Below are 19,067 nucleotides of genomic sequence, written 5' to 3' on the forward strand. Positions count from 1 at the left end.
CGGAGCTTTGCAAAGACTGAATGTCAACTTTATTACAGCAGTTAGCAGATTAACATGAATATTTGTTAGGTTAACATATTTCATTTATACCTTAGCAGACAGAATCAGTCTCGGATTCTAGTTATTTTTCAAAAAAAAAAAAAAAAGCTTTTTTTTTTTTGCTTTACACAAATTTAACAACCAGAAGAGCCAATCAGAAGTTCCAAAAACAACATCAGTTTCAGTTACTTCACTCCAGAGGCTTTCAGCCATATCACTTTTGTCCTTGCACGCCTGCTTCACGAAGCTACTCACCACTTTCTCCGGGGAAAGGGAGTTCATCCACTTTTCTATCAGGGTTTCCATGTAGTTCTCAGTGAAGTGTTTGCTCTCCTGCTGCTGTTTGAGGCGAATGAGTCGCGAGGCGTAACGCTTCTGCCACTCCATCAGCTCTTCTTGCGAGTGGGCCGACGTACACTGGGCCCCGTACCGACACAGGCCTTGCTCCAAGTACCTAAGTGAACATTTAACAGCTCGTTCAGACAGTGCTAGATTAATTAAAACAATTTTCCGGCTAGTTGGTTCACAAGGCTGGTACATTCAGTTGCATTTTAAAATTTGGACAGGTAACAAAACAAAGGCTGCATCCTCAGGTAAAATTCAGGGCATGGACAAATATGGCTCTTTAATTCAGCCGTACCAATCACTTTTTTATCCTTTGATACCTAAAGAAAAAGAAAGCGCTTTTGTCAAGCAGAAACGTTAACTTGAATAAGGAACTGACCACGATTGTGTAATCAAATAAAGTCCAACAGTGATTACAGGGTGAGGGATATCATTGCATGGGCGCTGCAGACGAACCTCCTTATTGCGGACATGGCTGCATACTTAAAAGATCAGAGAGAACCAGATCCAGTGAAATGTGGCTCTGCTGTGGAGGGTATTTGGGAAACCCTAGTGCTGCTGCCATTGGGTCTATGTAATCAGTAACGGTGATTACAACAATATCATGACGCTGATATTTCCAGTCAACACATAATTCTTAAGAATTTATCCTCCAGCATTTGTTAAACTTTTTTTTTTTTAAAGCCCCTCGCTGCAGCCTGCAGGTTTGTCAGCAGAGTTCGGCTCCGCTCACAGGTCAACGCCGTCCGAACTGTGCTATCAAGATAATTGTGGGGGACAAAGTGCTTGTTTCAGAGACGGCGTAAAAGTTTTTCCTTAGACTGCCAGAGTCTAAGGTTTTGGGAGTTTGTCAGGCTCGTAGATGATGAAGGTTGGAACACTGCGAGAAGATCTCCGTGCTACTCAGGCTACTTGATGAGCAGATTAAGTTGCATACGTTTGTTTTTTCAAGCTGCTGAATCACTGCAAAAAGTGAGAGTTTGTCTGCTGCATTTTTCTTTTGAATAAATGTTTGTGGAAATGTTTAAACTAGAACCTGAACCCACACTTGACAGATAAACACCGTCTGCATGAGTTACAATGTGCAGGCTTGAAGCGTTCATTTTGCTTCTGGCTGTTTCAAGCTTGTAGATGGTGATGCCATCTCAGTGAATAACATCTAAACCAGATCAAAATTCAAAAATAATTGACACATATGTTACATCTATAATTTCATCTTAAGATTTTAAAACCAAGATCTATTCGTGATTAAAACGAGGACAATATTTGTTTATTTCCAGTTCAGCAACATCTTATGACATTCCTAACATTCTTATTATTGAGGCTTTTTATTCTTAAAAACATTAGTGAATCTATTCTTATCTCCTACTTTAATGCATCTCTTTGTTTACATTTTTGTGGCATACACTAATAGATAAATCTAGAAACAAAATACCCTGTTCCAGATGATTCTCCTCTACATATATTACAATTTTGGAGGAAAATATGTCAATTATTTAAACAGACGACCGTAATAAACCTGTCGCCTTAGTCACAATGCTGATCATTCATTGCTCACAAATAAAAACGTAGGATTTAATATTTTAATGAAGAAACGAAGAAGAAAACTGCATATTACCTTTTACAGAGGGTGTACTCCTCACTGCTGGTGACCCCTCTGGGAGGAGGCCGGTACTGCCAGCCATCTTGGACTTCTGTACATAAAAGTAATACATCAAAGCTATATGAATACTAAACAGTGAGAAAAGCTCTTACAGCACAATGATTAGGCAATAGACCAGACAATACCTGTCAGAAAATGACTGACGGCAAAAAAGAAAAAGACACCAAATGGTTTCTTGCGTGGCAAAAAAAAATGTATAAGAAGTGTTTTAAGGAACAAAAAGGTCAAAACAAACTCGTAATACAGATCTGCTCACCTTCGTCCTGGTCGTCTGTGTATTCGGGTGGCATCTCCCTTTTTATTGCCTGGATGAAAAAGGCAGGAGAGCAGATAAAAAAAAAAAAGCACAAAAATTATTCAGCAAGTGCTTTCAGTCAAATGCGCTGGGTTTCATGTCCAGCCAATGATTGTTGTTTTTAACTGAATAACACCGCACACCCATCACCTAAAGGCAAAGGCAGTTACCTCGATTTCGGAGAAGAGCATTTTTAATCGGGTCAGGTCTTTTGTAACGATCCCATTCTGGCAGGGGAAGAAAAATGATATTCATTAAAACGTAAATTGCAATAAGTATTCCATGTTGATTACAGTCTTATTTTAACTTCTGTGTGTATTTTCTTTCAAGATTTTAAACAATAATAATCAATTCATTGTCTACACTGGTACAGAGTTTCTAATCATATCTTCATGACTAAAAGGTCCAGATTGAAACGTTTTTGGACCAGTCGCAACATCTAGCTACAAAGGTTCAATCTAAATTTACTTTCAGTATTTCTAATGAGTTCAGGCCTTAAAAATGTGAAACACAACCACAAAAAACAACAGACTGCAAGTAATTAACCAAGTAAAATAAAGAGATGGATGGATAGAAATAAAGAGATTTTACAGATGTATTAAATGCATGAAAACCAACTTTCGGTTTATAAACACATCAACCAACAGCACGCACTTTAACGCCCTTTTTTTCTTACGTTAGAAAAATAACCTGATAGAATTTAGGGACATGAGACTTTGCTGCTTAAATTTGGATGATTTATTGTGCTACCATCTTGTTTTGCAGAATTTATAACCACAATCTGCAAAAACAAACAGCGGCAGCTAGTTTTTTTCCCCTCTGTATTTATTTTGTAGTCCTTACAAGATAAATATTATTCTGTTTGAATCTGAATCAAGAGATTTGACTTTAAAGACAAACAGGAAATGGAAAGACTGACTGGTGCCTCGTAAAATCAAAGAATTGAACGATTTCCAGCTCTTTCTGGTCTAAAAGTAACAGATTTACATGGTCTAGGGTTGGTTTTTCAACATAATCGATTTTTATAAACTGCCGTTATAGTAAGCAAGTCCCAGATTTAGGTAAACTTCAGAGGCTGATGTGAACTAATTAAAAGAGAGAAAATATTTGTTTTTATCTTGAATGTGGAATAGGGAAACAAATATTTCTATATATGTATAAATATTAACTCAGATTAAATTCCATACTGTTTCTCAGGCTCTGAGTTTGTGACAGAGTCATGACATCAAAAGCTGTAACTAACCAAAGCACGGTTATTTTTAGTGGTAAGTTTTGTTAACCCATTTAGACCCAAACACCCACGCACGATTAGAGCCAAAACTGAACATAGTCTTTTAAAAAGTGGATTTAAACATTGGTTCAATGTAATGCAAGGTTGTCGCTCTGCCCTGACAATGCCAACCATAACTGTCTACTTATCATTGATTTATTTATGCTCAGGTGTAACTGGAGATTGCCTTTCTAGTTTCAATTATACAGCCACCCAAGTGCTGCTTGACTTTATGCATTTCTCTACATCACATAGGACTTTTTGAGGAAAACAAAAAGGCAAGCTGAACACATTTCTCTTTTTGCAAGGTTTATTTCTGATGCAATATTGTTGCTTTAACAGCTTATATAGATCTGGGAAACAACTTCAAGTTTCAAAATAGCCCACGTATCAAGGTGGATACTAATGCGAATGAAGGCTAAATCATCCCTTGTATACTGATGAACAGACCAGCATGTATAGAACATAAATAAATTTGTCATATTTGCTACTGGTCAAAAACTACCATCAACAGCAATAAAATACTTTATTGAACTTCTCAGGTGTAACCTGACCATTTGTATGTTCGGTTATTGATATTGTGGCTTCTATGACACAATAACTTAACAATACAGAGGTCAGATATCGTATAAAAAAGAAGTGAGATATCGTTCTCCATGGATCGTGTTAATGTTGGTAGTTAACTGCACATTCATCTTACCACTGGCTCTCCATACAAGGCCTTCGATAGGATCGTGACCACCTCTTGCAGGCTGCCATCCAAAAGCATGGAGCCCAAACTGGCCTGTAGAGAACCATCAACCCGAGCAACCTCATCTGCCAGAACTGCAAAACAGTGCAATGATTGAGGGAATAAAAAGTTCAATAAATTATATTTTAACTAGTTTCTGTGTTCAACAGAGTAAAGACCCGGCGGGCTTGCTGGAGCAAACAGTAACTCAGGCAGCGTGACAGGCTACAGCAAAGACCTGCTGTTTGACGTCTGCGGTGTTTCATGTTAACTTGCTAACCGTCCTACTTTATATCTGCAATGCTGTCAGAAAAAATAACAGTTATTATGATTTTACATTACAGCTCTGTGCTGCCTGCAAATTCTCAAACATGTTCCATAGACGTATGATTGTCTGTGACATATTCTTTCCTTTTTCCCTCTATTCTGCTCTGAACTCACATCAATAGCTGACAAAAAAAGGATAGATAGATAGATAGATAGATAGATAGATAGATAGATAGATAGATAGATAGATAGATAGATAGATAGATAGATAGATAGATAGATAGATAGATAGATAGATAGATAGATAGATAGATAGATAGATAGATAGATAGATAGATAGATAGATAGATAGATAGATAGATAGATAGATAGATAGGCTTAAAAGCAAACACTACGCCACAATTTTGGATCGAGTGCACAGAGCAGCTGTTGAGAAACCCCGGATCAAACATGGGACAAAGAAAATCAAAACCTAGAAAGAAACACACCAACTTCTGGCTCAAATCTTCCTTAGAAAAGACGTCCCAGTTTGTTTGTGGCATTCAAACTAAACAATAATGTGTGGACGCAGCCAAAAACCAAACCAAACCATGAGGAAAGCACTGCTACCCACCATGTTTGCAGTCTTCATCTGCTCCATCATAGTTTTTCTGGTGAAGGAAAAAAGAAAATATGTTCAGAACTTTTAGTTAGAGATTTAGAAACAAGACTTTAAATTACCAGACGGATTTTTATGCTATTAAGGAAATGATAAAGTGTCCATAACTTTAGCCCAAAAGAAAAAGCACTAGATTATTTTAGTGTTGAGCTCCTAAGAAGTTGTCTCTCCAAAGCTTTCTTTAAAGTTTTTTTTTACATGTTCTGCCAGTTAAAAAAAAAACAAAAAAAAACGTAGAATTAAAAACAAAGGGGAAAATGAGGCACTTAAAAACCATGGTAAAAGACGCATGGTAATCAGCAACCACTCTTAAAGAAAGCCTCTGTTCCTCACCAGCTGTAGGAAGGCAGCAATTCGGTAGAGCAGGGCGCGGCTGCGGAGCGGTCCGGCGGCGGCCACTGAGGGGGGGCTCGGCAGTACAGGGGCACCGGATGGCGAGGTTTGGGGTGCAAGGACCACCAGGGCGTCCGTGCTGTGGGTGACTGCCGCCTCGTACTCCCGCCTGGCTAACGATTTGCTGGCTTCTTCACATGACTTCTCCGCTCTCCTGTCTGCCATGACTTAGGGACAAAACATCTGGGGGCAAACAAAGACAGACGCCATCAGTCAGCACCCACCTAGAAAACAATTCAGCGCTACCAGGTGACGTTCCTTCGCAGGTCTTATCTCCGTTTATCCATATTCATATTTAAGGGTCGAACCAGCGACCAGGAAAACAAAAACCCCTTAGCGCTAAACTTCCTAGACTTTGTTTACAACAAACACATGTAGTGGCCAGAAAAAGCCATTTAAAAAAAAGGTAGGAAAAATTTTAAAAGAACTTTAGCATAAACTAAGAAAACTTATCAGCCAAACAGCGGAGAGCAGGGAGTGATCCATTTATAGGAGTGTCTCGATTGGAATATCATCAAAATATTATTAAAAAGTCAATATATTTCTGACTTTGCAACTTTCAGTTAAAGTTTTTCCTTTTACTTTAAGGGCGTCAAATACAATGAATATATTAGGTTTGCAATCAGTTAAATACTAAATCATTTAAATAATCTGCTCCAGCTCTGTTAAAGGCATTAGACGCGTAGCCAAGCTGGACGCAGCTACTTCACGTCCCGATGCGACGGACAGAGAGCGCTGTTTTTAATGTCTTTTTTTTTTTTTTTAAATCACTTCTTAACGCTGCCTCACACAGGTGGCAGGGGAGCTGAGAAAAACTATAAACGGCGTCTTAAAGTTGACTTTTTTTCATGCCGTTGCGTGCTTTGAGATGGAAAACAGAAAAAAGGAGAAAAAGATACTAGATGCTCCTTTTCCTGCACAGCACTCCCAGCCCTGTTTTGGAACCAGTGCATAGTTTCCAACCTGGTTTTTCTCTTTCCGCTGTCCAGGCGCCCGCTCGCAGCCGGGACGCAAGAAAAAAAAAAAAAAAAAAAAAAAAAGCAGCCCTCGTATTTTTTTGGGTGTTGTTGTTGGAATAGATAACTGGTTCCATCAGAAGCTGAGATGGTGTGTTGACGGTGACTCACTGGACCAACTAGAGTGTCGCGGTAACAATGCTTTAGAAAAACAGAACCTTGAACTAGAAATGAAGTTAAAGCAACAGAGCAAAACAAGCTGGACTGGGTAAAGCCAACGTTGGGCCCATTTCAGACCACAGCAACTCACTCCTTCTCCACACAAACTGACTTTCTTAAGGGCAGGACAAAAACCATCAGCCCTGGCTGGGAGGGGGGGGGGGGGGGGGGGGGGATATCATGACAAAGTCGGGGTCTCCTGATTCACGTGGTTCACTCGCAGCAGACGACGATGAGCGGCATCTGTTACGGCATTCGAAAATGGGAACGCGCCTCAAACGACAGCTGGCACGTCGCAGCTGAAATTTCACAATTAAATACTGTAACGTGCTGCAACAAATGACCGAAGCTGAATAAGCCAGCTGCAAGTCACAGACGCATGTTAGCGTCATCTGTGACACAGCTAGGAAAGGCCCTCCACCAAGAAAACAGCAACCGGTTGTGCTGTTAGCGAGCTTGAAATCTCCCGCCGGTGAAACGCTCACAAGAAGTATAGAAAGTAAGCAAGAATAAATGGGAATTTATGGGACTACATTGGAAATTTACACAATACAAAGCTGTCCCATGACAGGGCAATATACTATAGAATAAAAGACACAAACACTTCAATATCTCTGTTATTCCTCCATCATGTGTACATGTAGTAACCTGCCTTGCAGACACTTCTATGCACAAAGTTCTGATCTCAACACTACCAAAGAAGACTGAAGGCTCCATATTTCTGGTTAGCTCCACTATTAGGGTTATAAGAAATGTGGTTTGTGGTTTATTGTAATATTTTAGGCGCACATTATTAAGCATCATAATTCTTTACAGGTATCGATACGTGCATAATTAATGAGCTACTACATGTGTTCTGGTGGGCTACCGGGCGTAGGGTCAGTTTTTTTTTCTTAGTAGATTGATTTAAAGTGGTGGATTTCTTCTGTGTCAGCTCAGCACATGTTCTCACTTTTGACCAATTCTGTCTGCAACAGGCTCACAAACAGAGTAGAGAAAGTGGGGGCAAATCAGGCTAACCTCAAACTCTTTGAGCCTGACACTGAACTGTCACCTATAAGTCTGGAGAGTAGGGCTGGACGATATAGAAAAAAAGCTTATCGATAAAAAAAAAAAAAAATGCATATTGATCGATATCGATAATTATTGAAAATATTTAAAACCATATTTTATGTGCAGCTCTCCCTGGACATTTTATGATATTGCTAAATTATTTAATTTTAAAAAAGAACACAAACACAGAATTCCAATTAAATCTTTATTTAACCACCTTTTTTTTAACCATAACAGAATTTTTTTAAAGAAAAATAACTTGAGACCTGAGTTATGTTATTAAATAATGACAAAGAATAAACTAAAGCGACCAGTAAAATGACCAAAATAAATATACCAATACCATTTTATCACATAGAAGGGAGCCCAGTTTAGCTGCTATACCTGCTTTGTTTTGGAAGGAGCTCCGTATGATTTCTCCGAAGATGACGCGGAGCGGCGGCGGGGCTGACACAGCTCGCGCTGCTGCGGCAGTGAGCGGCTTACGTGATGAAACAAGTTGGTTGCGTTACCAGACTTTGTTTTTACCGGTTCCTTGCAAGTTTTACAAATCACTGTAGTTTATTTCTGTCAGGCTGGCGAACTAGTAAAACCCCGTTTTGGAACAATTTCCTCCGCCGCTCCTTGCTGCGACATATTCACGTGCTCTGTGTTGTGGTTTGAGAGGGTGGCGCTTTGTGACGGCGTGCCTGGGTCCGCGATTACGATTGGTCGAGAGGAAGTAGTGACTGTAGCATCAACTAATATGATAGGCTGAGAGGAAAGAAGGAAATCGAAGTTTTATCGATCCTGTTTTTTCCTATCCAGGGTTCCCACACCTTGGTGAACATCAAATTCAAGGACCTTTCAAGGACTTTCCAGGACCAATTTCCTCAAATTCAAGGACCACACGTGGCGTCATTTACCTACTGTGACCGCTTAATAGGTTATCATATTTTAATACAATGCAAATTCAATAAAAGACTAAACGGCATAGAAGTTGTTGGGTCAGAAGCAATGCAAGAAAGTGGACTTAATTTATAGCCTACATTGATATTGATCATATTCATAGCCTACATTTATATCCACAGTACATGGCTATGCCATACTACATTACATATAAGATGTACATTAGCCTACCGCTTCATGGAATTTTATGGAAAAAAAGTGCAGCATTGAGATGTTCAGAATTATATCAATTTGTTTCACTTACTGTCATCTTTGATTAAGCTAGTTTTTGACTTCTGTTTAAAGTGCCACGGTTGCCAGAAAGCTGCTCAGAGATATTTAAATCATTCTCAGGCTTTTGTTACCTTTGTTAAAGACACAATTTCAGTGCATTTTTTTTACACCCAGTAACTATGCATGTGACAAACTTTCCTAGTATCCTTAACAAGTAAAACTGACAAAGAATTGGCATAAACTCTGTTGGTTTATTCAACAACCCAACTCATATTCTACTATATAAAACAGAAGCAACAACTAAACCAATTAAATTGAAAAAGGAATAATAAATAAAACTTGTTCAGTTCATTGAAAATATTTAGCGTGACATTGTAAACAGCAATAACATACAATATGTAAATATAAATATTTATTTATTTTTATTAATGTTTATTTTATTACAATACTAACCCTCCTCCTTTACCCGGGTTTGAGACCGGCAAAATGAACCATAAAGAGACACTATGGCGGAGTTAAAAAAAAAAAAATTTTCAACTTTTTTTTAACATTTTCTTTTTAGTGGTTAGTGTTATCCGTTTATCGTTATCGAGGTGAACTGCTCAATATATGGTGATATTGATTTTAGGCCATATCACCCAGCCTTACTGCTAGGCTCGAGCAGCGTCAATCTTGACAGAGCAGGTCTGTTCAACTTTTCTGCCGCATTTTACCAAATTTACGATGAATTAAATACATCAGCACTGTTTTGACACTTAAAAGGTTGGTTAATATTCAGATCTGCTGACTTTTCCTCCCTATAGCTGAATGGACAGATCAAATTGAGATGGAGCAACGTCTATTTCCAAATCAGACTGGCACATGGGGTGACTTGGACAGAACCAAGTCAGAGGTGAAGGATAGTGGGAATAAAATGTAGCATTTTTTAACTACTGTTGCGCCGATGCCATTTTTGGCCCCGATACCGATACCTGGCTGCGCAGTATTGGCCGATACCGATACCATCTGAAATTGATGTGTGTGTGTATATATGAAGAACTGCATACTAATTGGATGTAAAATAATTGCCATTGTGGCTTTGTCAAGCTGCTACCTTTGTAAAGCAGGAAAAAATACTAATACAAGATGAATCCAGTAGAACTAGTGAGTGTCGAGGGAGAGAAGGCTGCGTTCAAGTGACATACAAACATCAAAATGGTATCGGTGCCCTATTTGTTGGTACTCGCCGATACCGATACCACCATCTTAGTGCTGGATCGGAGCCCCGGCCGATACTGGTATCGGTACAACACTATTTTTAACACCTATTTTCAGTATGCAAATTTAAAAAAAGAGGAATTAACAGAGCTGTGCCTCAGACTACAGATGCTAAGACGATTTTATAGAAATTAAAAAAAGATTGCTCCCCCACTTTTAAACAGAGACGCCGTTGCATCATTGTATCAGCTCCACACATTTCTTTCCATAAGCATCCACCATAGCTGAGAACAGCACACCGATCTTCACTCTTCTTCAGACGTACAGCAACATAAATGGCTTTACCAATCTGTTACAGCCACAGCATGAAGTTATTCACACGCTGGCCAACTTGATGTAAGAATAGATTGTTGAAGTGTAACAGTAAGATCCTCACAGAGACACTTCCCGTCACAACAAAGCCCTTTAAGGATGGCGCGTCGAGCATGTAGTGTTCGTCAGAGGGGACACACGGATATGAAGTAGACCCAAGCATTAAAAGTTACTGTTACTTTTTACAGACTAGAAGGAGCAGGCTCCTACCGAATAAAATCCACACGTTCTTGTAGATTTCATTTTAATTACAGAAAAGCAATTTTGGCTTTAAAAAGCACATCGAGTTTTACAAGAACGCCGTGTTAAAATTCCACCAAATAGCTGTGAACCAGACTTGAGCTGAAGCCCGAACGCTTTTAGAAACTGTTATACGTCGTCTTCGATGCTGCAGACGAGTGAGACGTCTACTTGCTGCCGCTAATAATTAATAACAAAGCTAAGGTGATGGAAAACAGGGAAGATTCCTCTGAACAGCTGATCGTAAGTGATATTAATCCAGCTACTGTCTGCGCCTACCCTTTCATATTAGTGCTGGAGTGCAGACTTGCATCATGTTCAAAGGAATACCGACATTTCACCAGCTTCAATTTAGCCCTGGGACACAGCAGCACAGGCACAGAGCCATCCTTCATTTTGCTTCAATCAAATGCAAAATGACTGGGATACAGCAATAGAAAAACAAGTTTATGAAAAGCCCCCCCCCCCATAGTTATTAAAAATGAGCTACTACAGTATTGTGAATTTATGAATGAAATGGGTTTATAACACATATCAGAAGTGTTACATTGAAGTACTATCAAAATGATCTTGGTTCACGCTCTGGTAAAGTTGTGTGTTTTCTTTGTCTCCATACTTTAGGGAAGAATCAATTGTCAGTGACTTAATATCCTTTTTGAACACACTTAAAAAAAATGGAGGTTGTGCATGTCATAATGGACCGTTTGTACGTGTATGTAAAGTGAGACCTGGCTAGGGTTACAGGATTCTTTAAAACATGCGAGGCCTGCAGCCAACACGCCGTCCCGTTCCCATCACGCCCAGCGTGTCGACAATCGGCTCAGACAAGTTGAATTAGGGAGACATACCCAGGGTATTTAGGGTTGGGTACGTTTTCACATTTAAAACCATACGGTACCAATACCAGGTACCTAACCGTACCTATTTATGGGACTTTTGTGTGTTCATGTAGTAATAATAAGTGTAGGTTTATTATTAAAATCTCTAAATTTCTCAACTTAACATATTTCTCAATGTATGAACTTGTTTGGATCAACAACCTTATTAAATAATTTATGAATTTTAATAAAGTGCCAGAATCCACAGCACATAAAAAAAATATATATAAGCAAAACAACAGTTATCAGAGGCACAGGGTGAACGAGGTGAATGAGGGATTGAAGCGGTGTGAATAAAATTCAAGGAATTGTTTTAGTGCAACAGTTTAAGAGAAAAAAAAAACGATATTAAAGACAGAATATTTTATTCAGCTTTGTAAATCAGGACAGGATACATTTGCAATCAGGGAACAGAGGCTTTCCTCTCTGCTCTCTTCGCTCCGACTACAGGCGAGTTTTCAGGACAAGGATCCCTCAGTGTCACGGTGATGCGTTTAGGTACCAAAACATGGTACCGTTTGATTTTACATAAATTGGTACCCGGTGGTACCGACTGGTGCCTATAAAAGTACTGAATTTGGAACCCATCCCTAGGGGTATTACGGCATCATGATGAGCCATCGAGTGTAGGCCTTTTGGCAATTACACCATCTCATATCTGCGTAGAAATAAGTCTGGTAAGGGAATGGTGTCGATGGTCAATAGTCGGCTGTAGGTGCAGCTGGAAGCGGCAAAGTCCAATTCCTTCAGTCGTTCAACATCCAGGGTGAGGACATGTCAGCCGCCTCACAGTTAGAGTAAGGGTCTGCTAACTCTACAGGGAATCTGCTAACAGCTACTGGTGCTATTCCTTTATGGAAGCTGCTAAGGACAGTTTCAAAGGACAAAACTAACCATTTATCCCTGTTTTGAGAAAACTGGGAAATCTACTTTAAATGCAGAGCCGTGCAACGCTGACCACGTGGCAACCTGATTATATAATTAGTCATTAATTACAACAGAAAGGCTTGATTTCATCTGTACAGATACCTCTGACCCATAACCTGGGGGATTGTACTGTACTTGTAGATTTGTGGTGACGCAGAGAGACGAATGGCTTTATATCTTTTGACTGTTTTTGAGAAATTTTTTTAATTCATTATAAATATTACTAAGACAGTCCACATTTTATTTGTTGGAAAGTAGAAACAAGTATTTTGTTGTAATTTAGAGTTATTAAAGCCCACCTTGAGTCAGCAGGTCAGACATTTACTAAATTGGTGATGGAGAATTGGTCAAAATCTCTTCTGAGCCAAAACTAAGAATCAGCCCCTCATCCAAACTGTCGGGCTCCTATTCTATTCTCTAAAAGCTACACTAGCGTTGAATCATAAAGCCTGACACCCATCTGATTTAAACGGATTAAGTAACTGTTTGCATCTCGGTGTAGTCATTCCTTGTTTCGTCTTCTGTGTGTTTATGCTATTGTGAAATTTCTCTGTTTTTCCCTTCCTGATTACAGTTGGATGTGCAAATGGTTTGTTTTTGCTACGAAAGGCAAGTAGATCAGAATGAGTCGAATAGGACTGACCCGTCAACACATCATGGTACACATGAGAGCTGATTTAAAATTTACAATGTAAGATACTTGCAAATAAAATAACTGATGCTTGTTGGTGAAGGTGTTCCTTATGTCTCCTTCGCTTTCTTGAAATAGTGTAAGTTGTGAGCTACTGGGTTCCAGCTAAGGACTTGAGAATCTTTGTTTCAGGAAATGTCCATAAAGGTGTATAGACAATAGTGTTTGTGACCAAATTGTATTTTTTTAGCAAAGCTGACAAGCCAATGCTGGTTTAAGCAGATTCTGATTTGTTTCTAGCCTTCCTGCTGTGGGTGATCGTTAATTTGATAGGACCAGAGGCAACGCTTTACCATGTATGTCAGAATGCTGTCACTTTAAACCAGGTTAAGACAAAAAAAAATAGTGTTTCAACTGTCTTTAGCATTTTATCCTAGCAAGCAGCACACTTAGCATTACTAACCGTATGCGTCAGTCTGTGCATTATTTCCAATGTAACGCAGACCACTAGTGTAAATCTGTGACTTTCATAAGGTTCCCAAAATGCTTTACCTTTTCTATTCTAGCTATCTGTTGTAGCAGTCTGAATGAACGGCCAACACGCCTCTGTAGGAAATACAAATTAGTTTTTAGACGGCTTCTCTGTGCTTCCTTTCACTTTTAGAAACACCTCACTGATACTGAAAATAGCCAATTGTAACCCCAAAAATGTACGCTGCTCTGCTCCGCCGTTCACCACCAGCTGTTCCGGTCCCGATTCCCAACGGAAGCAGATCGCTCAGCAAAAGCCGGTGATAAAAGTGGAAGTCGGACCAAAAATCAACTTGTTCTGTGGAAGCTAAAATTGTTAAAACTGCTCGACGGTTTGTTTTCTTGCATCCAGACATTTTCACGAACTGTGTTCTGCAATTGGTGAGTGCTCTGAGGGCAGAGAAGCTATATTTGTTGCTTATTTTGGTCCATTTGATGTTCAACCTTTGAGCTTTGATGAAATTAATGTTTATCACATGTGTATGTGCAATAATATAGCGAGGTTAAGAAAATCTAGCTTGTTTTTAGTGAATTACTTGGGAAAACACGGATGTGATCGCTCGGTTTCCCGTTGGTGCGGCGTGATCTGTGTACGGTGACGACAAAAACAGAATCGGGCCAAATTTTGCCGGATGGCCATCTGCGGGCCGCCGCCCTGCGGAGGCTGTGAAGATGCTGTCGGTTAATAATGGGGGCGTAGTTACTGCGGAGTTTGTGCCGTAGTCAATGTAAATATCGGGTTATTCTTTTTCACTCAGTAACAACAAGAGTGCCGTTGTCAGTGGGACCCGGCGGCTGTTACTAAAGACACAGGCACCGATCCGAATACGACCCGGTTCATGACTCTCAGTTTCGCCCATCTGGTCACCGATTAAGACTGAACATTGTCTAGTTCCCGTCACCAGGTGCTCCTTTCTTTATCTCAAGAAATAAACTAATATATACAAGTGTAAGAACAGATGTGTCCAGGGGTTTGGTATGCAGATTGGATGAAATGGTCCTCTATACTGTAGAATCTGTTTGATTTTTATTGCTGCATTATTGTTTTATTCTATTAGTGTATAAGTAACCACATCGTGAGCCTTGTACAATCCAGAGTCAAATTCCTCGTACACATACCTGGCAAATAAAGCTCATTCTGAATATGATCCTTCAACAGCACACTGAAGTAGACATCAGAGGACCTTATACCTACTTTTAAATGTATAACCCAAAACACTCAAGACGAAAGCTGAAAAACTGAGTCGTTTATCTTAAGAGACGCACCGATCCGATACCAGGCTAAGGGATATGGGCTCCGACATTGACTAATCTGCTGGATCGGATATCGGATGAATGACGCTGATCCAGCATTCCGATCCAGTCATTACTTTCTTTTTTTTTTTTTATTAATGTCATACACAGTAACACAGTTACAGCAATCTAGTCACTTCAATTATATGTCTGTAACGGCGGTTGCGTCATCACGCACGGCAGCTAGTGGCGAGCAAACACATGGAGCAAGAGCCGGACCGAGCCAAGTCTGCCATTTGGAACCATTTCAAACTTGATACTCCAAAAAGCCTGACTGCAACATCACATCTGCAACACAAAAATTGGTAAATTCAACACCATCATTCATTCAACAGCAGTATCGGCTCGGGATCGGCTCAACCCAGGTATCAGATAGCAAACAAATCTGGACCGGTGCGTCTCTAATTTATATTCGACGACACAAAAAAACCTGTTGCGGGCCACATCACCTCCAACCGTCTCCTCTCGTCCCTCCAAACACCTCAGGTTCCACTGGGCACCCAGTGACGCTTCCAAAACGTTCGTTTCGCTAAAAGGTTCAGTACCAAACACCTCCGCGGCTTTAAACCGCATCCAGCTCCTATTAATCCGGGGCATAGGTCAAGGTCATGATGCTGCTGACTGCATCTTGGCTTTTATTGGAGGTGAAAAACAACAGAGGCCAACACAGGATCTACACAGGCAGTCAGGAAAAGGTCCTTTACGGCACCATCCTGCTGATCACTTAACGCTTAGACGTGCAAGGGGGGGTGTCATTTGGCAAAAAAGGTGCTCGAATTATGGTAAAATGTGTTGATTGATAGGATACAACTACTTAGTCGAATTTTAGATAGCAAAAAAACAACATTTAAAGTGTTTGACAGCCCTATGTGTGGCAGAACCCCCCCTATAACTTACTTCATACCCACAACAAGTAGTTTGGGCGGCACTTATTAGGTTGGTAACCTTCCTGATTTATAGTCCAATGAAGTCAAACACTGGCACCAGCTCAGTGAGCTGACTTTACAGGTAATTTAAAAAAAAAAAAAGAAAAGAAAAACGTGCTTAAGCCCACACACAACGTTACTTACGCACAAGCGTTAGCAACTGTGTGCGAGGTGGGGAGAAAAAAAAATAAAAATAAAACATGCACATTCATCAGAACCGATTCCGAATAATTTCAGAGGGGAACTAAAACATGAATTTAACGACACAGACAACGAGAGGGGGGGGGGGGTGCTTATATCGTTTTCCAGCAGAGAGTTGTGGCTGTTGTTTGTCTCCCAAACTTCTCTGGACTGCTACAAATCTGAACGATGACGGCAGCGTCGCCCCCCTCTGCTCCTCCAAAAAAAAAAAGAAAAAGAAAAAGGAGAGAGAGAGAAAAAAAAAAGATCCGCTTAAAATGTTCCCTACGCGTCGCTAAAGCTTGCATATCGGTTGAACGGCTTCGGTGCCGAAGCGGAGGACGTGCAGCTAACGTTGTTAGCACAGCGGCTAGAAAACACAGCGGCCTTTTTTTCTTGGCACCAAAACTGATGAGAGCTCCCAGCGAGAATGGCTGGCCGGGTTGGTGCTAGCAAGGCTAGCTAGGCTGGCTGGCTGGCTTCGGCTAGCTCCGCCGAAACAAAACGGACTCGGGCCTGACATTTTTTTTTTTTTTTTTTTTTTTTTTGCCACCGTGTTTAGGCACGCAGCGTTCACATGACACCTTGTCCCTGCCAGTGCACGGACTGAAAACGTCCGTCGCCGTGCTACTCGTTCGTGGGAAGGGGTTCGTTTCGGTGGGTTTTGCGACGAAAAGGACAACTACAGGGGCTAAAAATGGGAAGTCAACACTTACCTAGCTTTACTTTCTACGCCATCTTGGATCCACTTGTCAGACTATCGCAAAGCATAGTGGGATGTGCTGATCTGAAGGTTGAGAGAGGGGGGGGGGGACTTGCTGCAAAAGTGCCAATGTTTTTTGGCCTTTTTCATAAAGTAAAAGTGTTGCTTTGAAAAAACATCCCAGTCAGTGAAACAAACTATTATTAGCAGCAGTATTATTTTTTTAAAACTGCTTAAATGCCCCGTGTCTCACTCTCATTATTAGGTTCGTGATAATTCAACATTAGCTTGTGGGATTTGTTGCTCGCTGCATGTTTTCCCCTCGTCCTGAGACCAGATAACCCTCACCTGCTCATCTGAAGCAAAAAATAACAATAATTTTTTATCAATAAACAGATCCGTTTTAGACCTTCTGAAGATGTTTTCCTTTTAGAATCACGGCCGATCCTGTATTTTATGAGAATCCAGCTAAATTAGGCTGTCATTGAAAAGTTAATCTACTACAGCGATCCAGTTTGAAAAGTGGAAATTATAGATTCGGTTCACAAAGAGTGATACATTTTGACTGTTTCTTTCAGTGAATTTATGAATGATGCCTTGCAGCTGCTCAAAACACTCAGAAAACTGGCATAGGGCCAATAAACAAAGTTTTATTCAATGCCACGGAGAAGACGTCCGACCTGACGGTCTTCCAGCTCACAGCTTTGGCCATACATAGGAGAGTAAGCCACAAAACATCATTGCAAAAGAAGCCGGCTGCTTGCAGAGTGCTGTTTTTTTTTTTTAAGTGTTTCAATGGAAAGTTGAGTGGAAGGAAGAGTTGTGGTAGTTAAAGGTACACAAGGAACAGGGAGAACCACGGGGCGGACTGTGTTATGAAGCAGCTTTTGGAGGATTTTGAAGCGAAGCCCATTTAAATTTGCAATAAATTCCCAAAGCATGGATTGCTGCTGGTTTACGGCTTCAAGAGCCAACACACACAGAGACGTGTCCAGGACATGGGCTACAACTGTCCCGTTCCTGTGTTAAACCACTCAGAATTGTCTTACCAGGCCTAAGGAGAACAAGAATTGGACACGTCCCAAGTGATCTAAAGTCCTTTTTCAAAATGAATGTCAATTTTGAAGCTCATTTTGAAATCAAGGTATCGCTGTGTTTGATTGACCTAACCCTCATGGAGAATGTAATATGGTTTATTGTGAAGAGGAAGAGAGACGGCAGACTCAACGGCTCAGACATGCTGAAGGCTGATCACCTCCATGCTACGCTGCGCTGATTCAATAATTAATGTAAAAGGAGCCTTGACCAAGTATTGAGTGAGTGTACAAAACTTAGGCATACTTTTCAGAGGGCTGAAAAACCTGCATTCATCATTCATCTTTTAAAATCAGTAGTATATTTTTTTTTTCTGAGAAAGTTTTCTCAACTGTAGCTTTCAGCTAAACTTTTAACTTAGCAAAATTCACAGATACAAACACATGAAATATATTTCCTGTGTACTGAATCTATGTAGTATGCGTCTAAATTTTTGAATTGAACTAATGAAATAAATGTTGCTTTTATGTATTAATTTATAGAAACATCTGTGAATGATTTGACTCCGTACAAGTCTGGGAGATTTATTAAAAATGGGAGGAATGATTTTATACTGAACATGCATGTCTATTTTAGATCTTTAGATTATTATTATTTTTTTAAATGTTAGATTTGTCTTGATTCCTATACTTGCCCCAGGGGGACCTTTTGTGAGCACAGCTTTATTTTTAAAGGCATCATAAGATAAAAGTATGGAATCCACCTTTAAGTAACAGGTAGAATTACATGTCCAGGCTTGTTTTAACATAACTATCCACTCTGATTATCTGGATCTTACAAGAATCTAGTCAATAAAACTATCAAACGTATTAGTAGATAATGAAATTTGCTCTTCAGAAATGATTGTGTTTGACGCGTTGCCATAAACTACATTAATTCACCTGGTTTGAACTCAGACGTTATGAGAGTTATTAAAAAATTATCTCAGCTTCACAGAATTGTTTAAAAGCATAATAATCTAAATATATCTAAATATATATATATAATAAGAATAAAAAAAAACAATCATTCTAAATATTCTGGCATTTAGCTAGAAGAAATAAGG

At 39.9% G+C, this 19,067-nt stretch overlaps 1 protein-coding gene across 1 annotated transcript in view; it reads right to left on the bottom strand.

Moving 5' to 3' along the window:
• The window catches only part of helz (helicase with zinc finger), a 72,669-nt gene extending 55,642 nt beyond the window's left edge, over nt 1-17,027 (bottom strand). The window contains exons 1-8 of the mRNA XM_012874169.3: nt 16,941-17,027; nt 5,601-5,843; nt 5,223-5,259; nt 4,313-4,437; nt 2,513-2,569; nt 2,304-2,352; nt 2,003-2,078; nt 295-493 (exon numbers count right to left, since the gene is read on the bottom strand). Coding sequence (XP_012729623.2) covers nt 295-493; nt 2,003-2,078; nt 2,304-2,352; nt 2,513-2,569; nt 4,313-4,437; nt 5,223-5,259; nt 5,601-5,825 — 768 coding nt within the window. The 5' untranslated portion in view covers nt 5,826-5,843; nt 16,941-17,027. The remainder of the gene's footprint in view (nt 1-294; nt 494-2,002; nt 2,079-2,303; nt 2,353-2,512; nt 2,570-4,312; nt 4,438-5,222; nt 5,260-5,600; nt 5,844-16,940) is intronic.
• Nucleotides 17,028-19,067: the final 2,040 nt, after the last annotated feature.

This window comes from Fundulus heteroclitus, chromosome 13, assembly GCF_011125445.2.
Source record: "Fundulus heteroclitus isolate FHET01 chromosome 13, MU-UCD_Fhet_4.1, whole genome shotgun sequence".
In the NCBI taxonomy this organism is placed as follows: Eukaryota; Metazoa; Chordata; class Actinopteri; order Cyprinodontiformes; family Fundulidae; genus Fundulus; species Fundulus heteroclitus.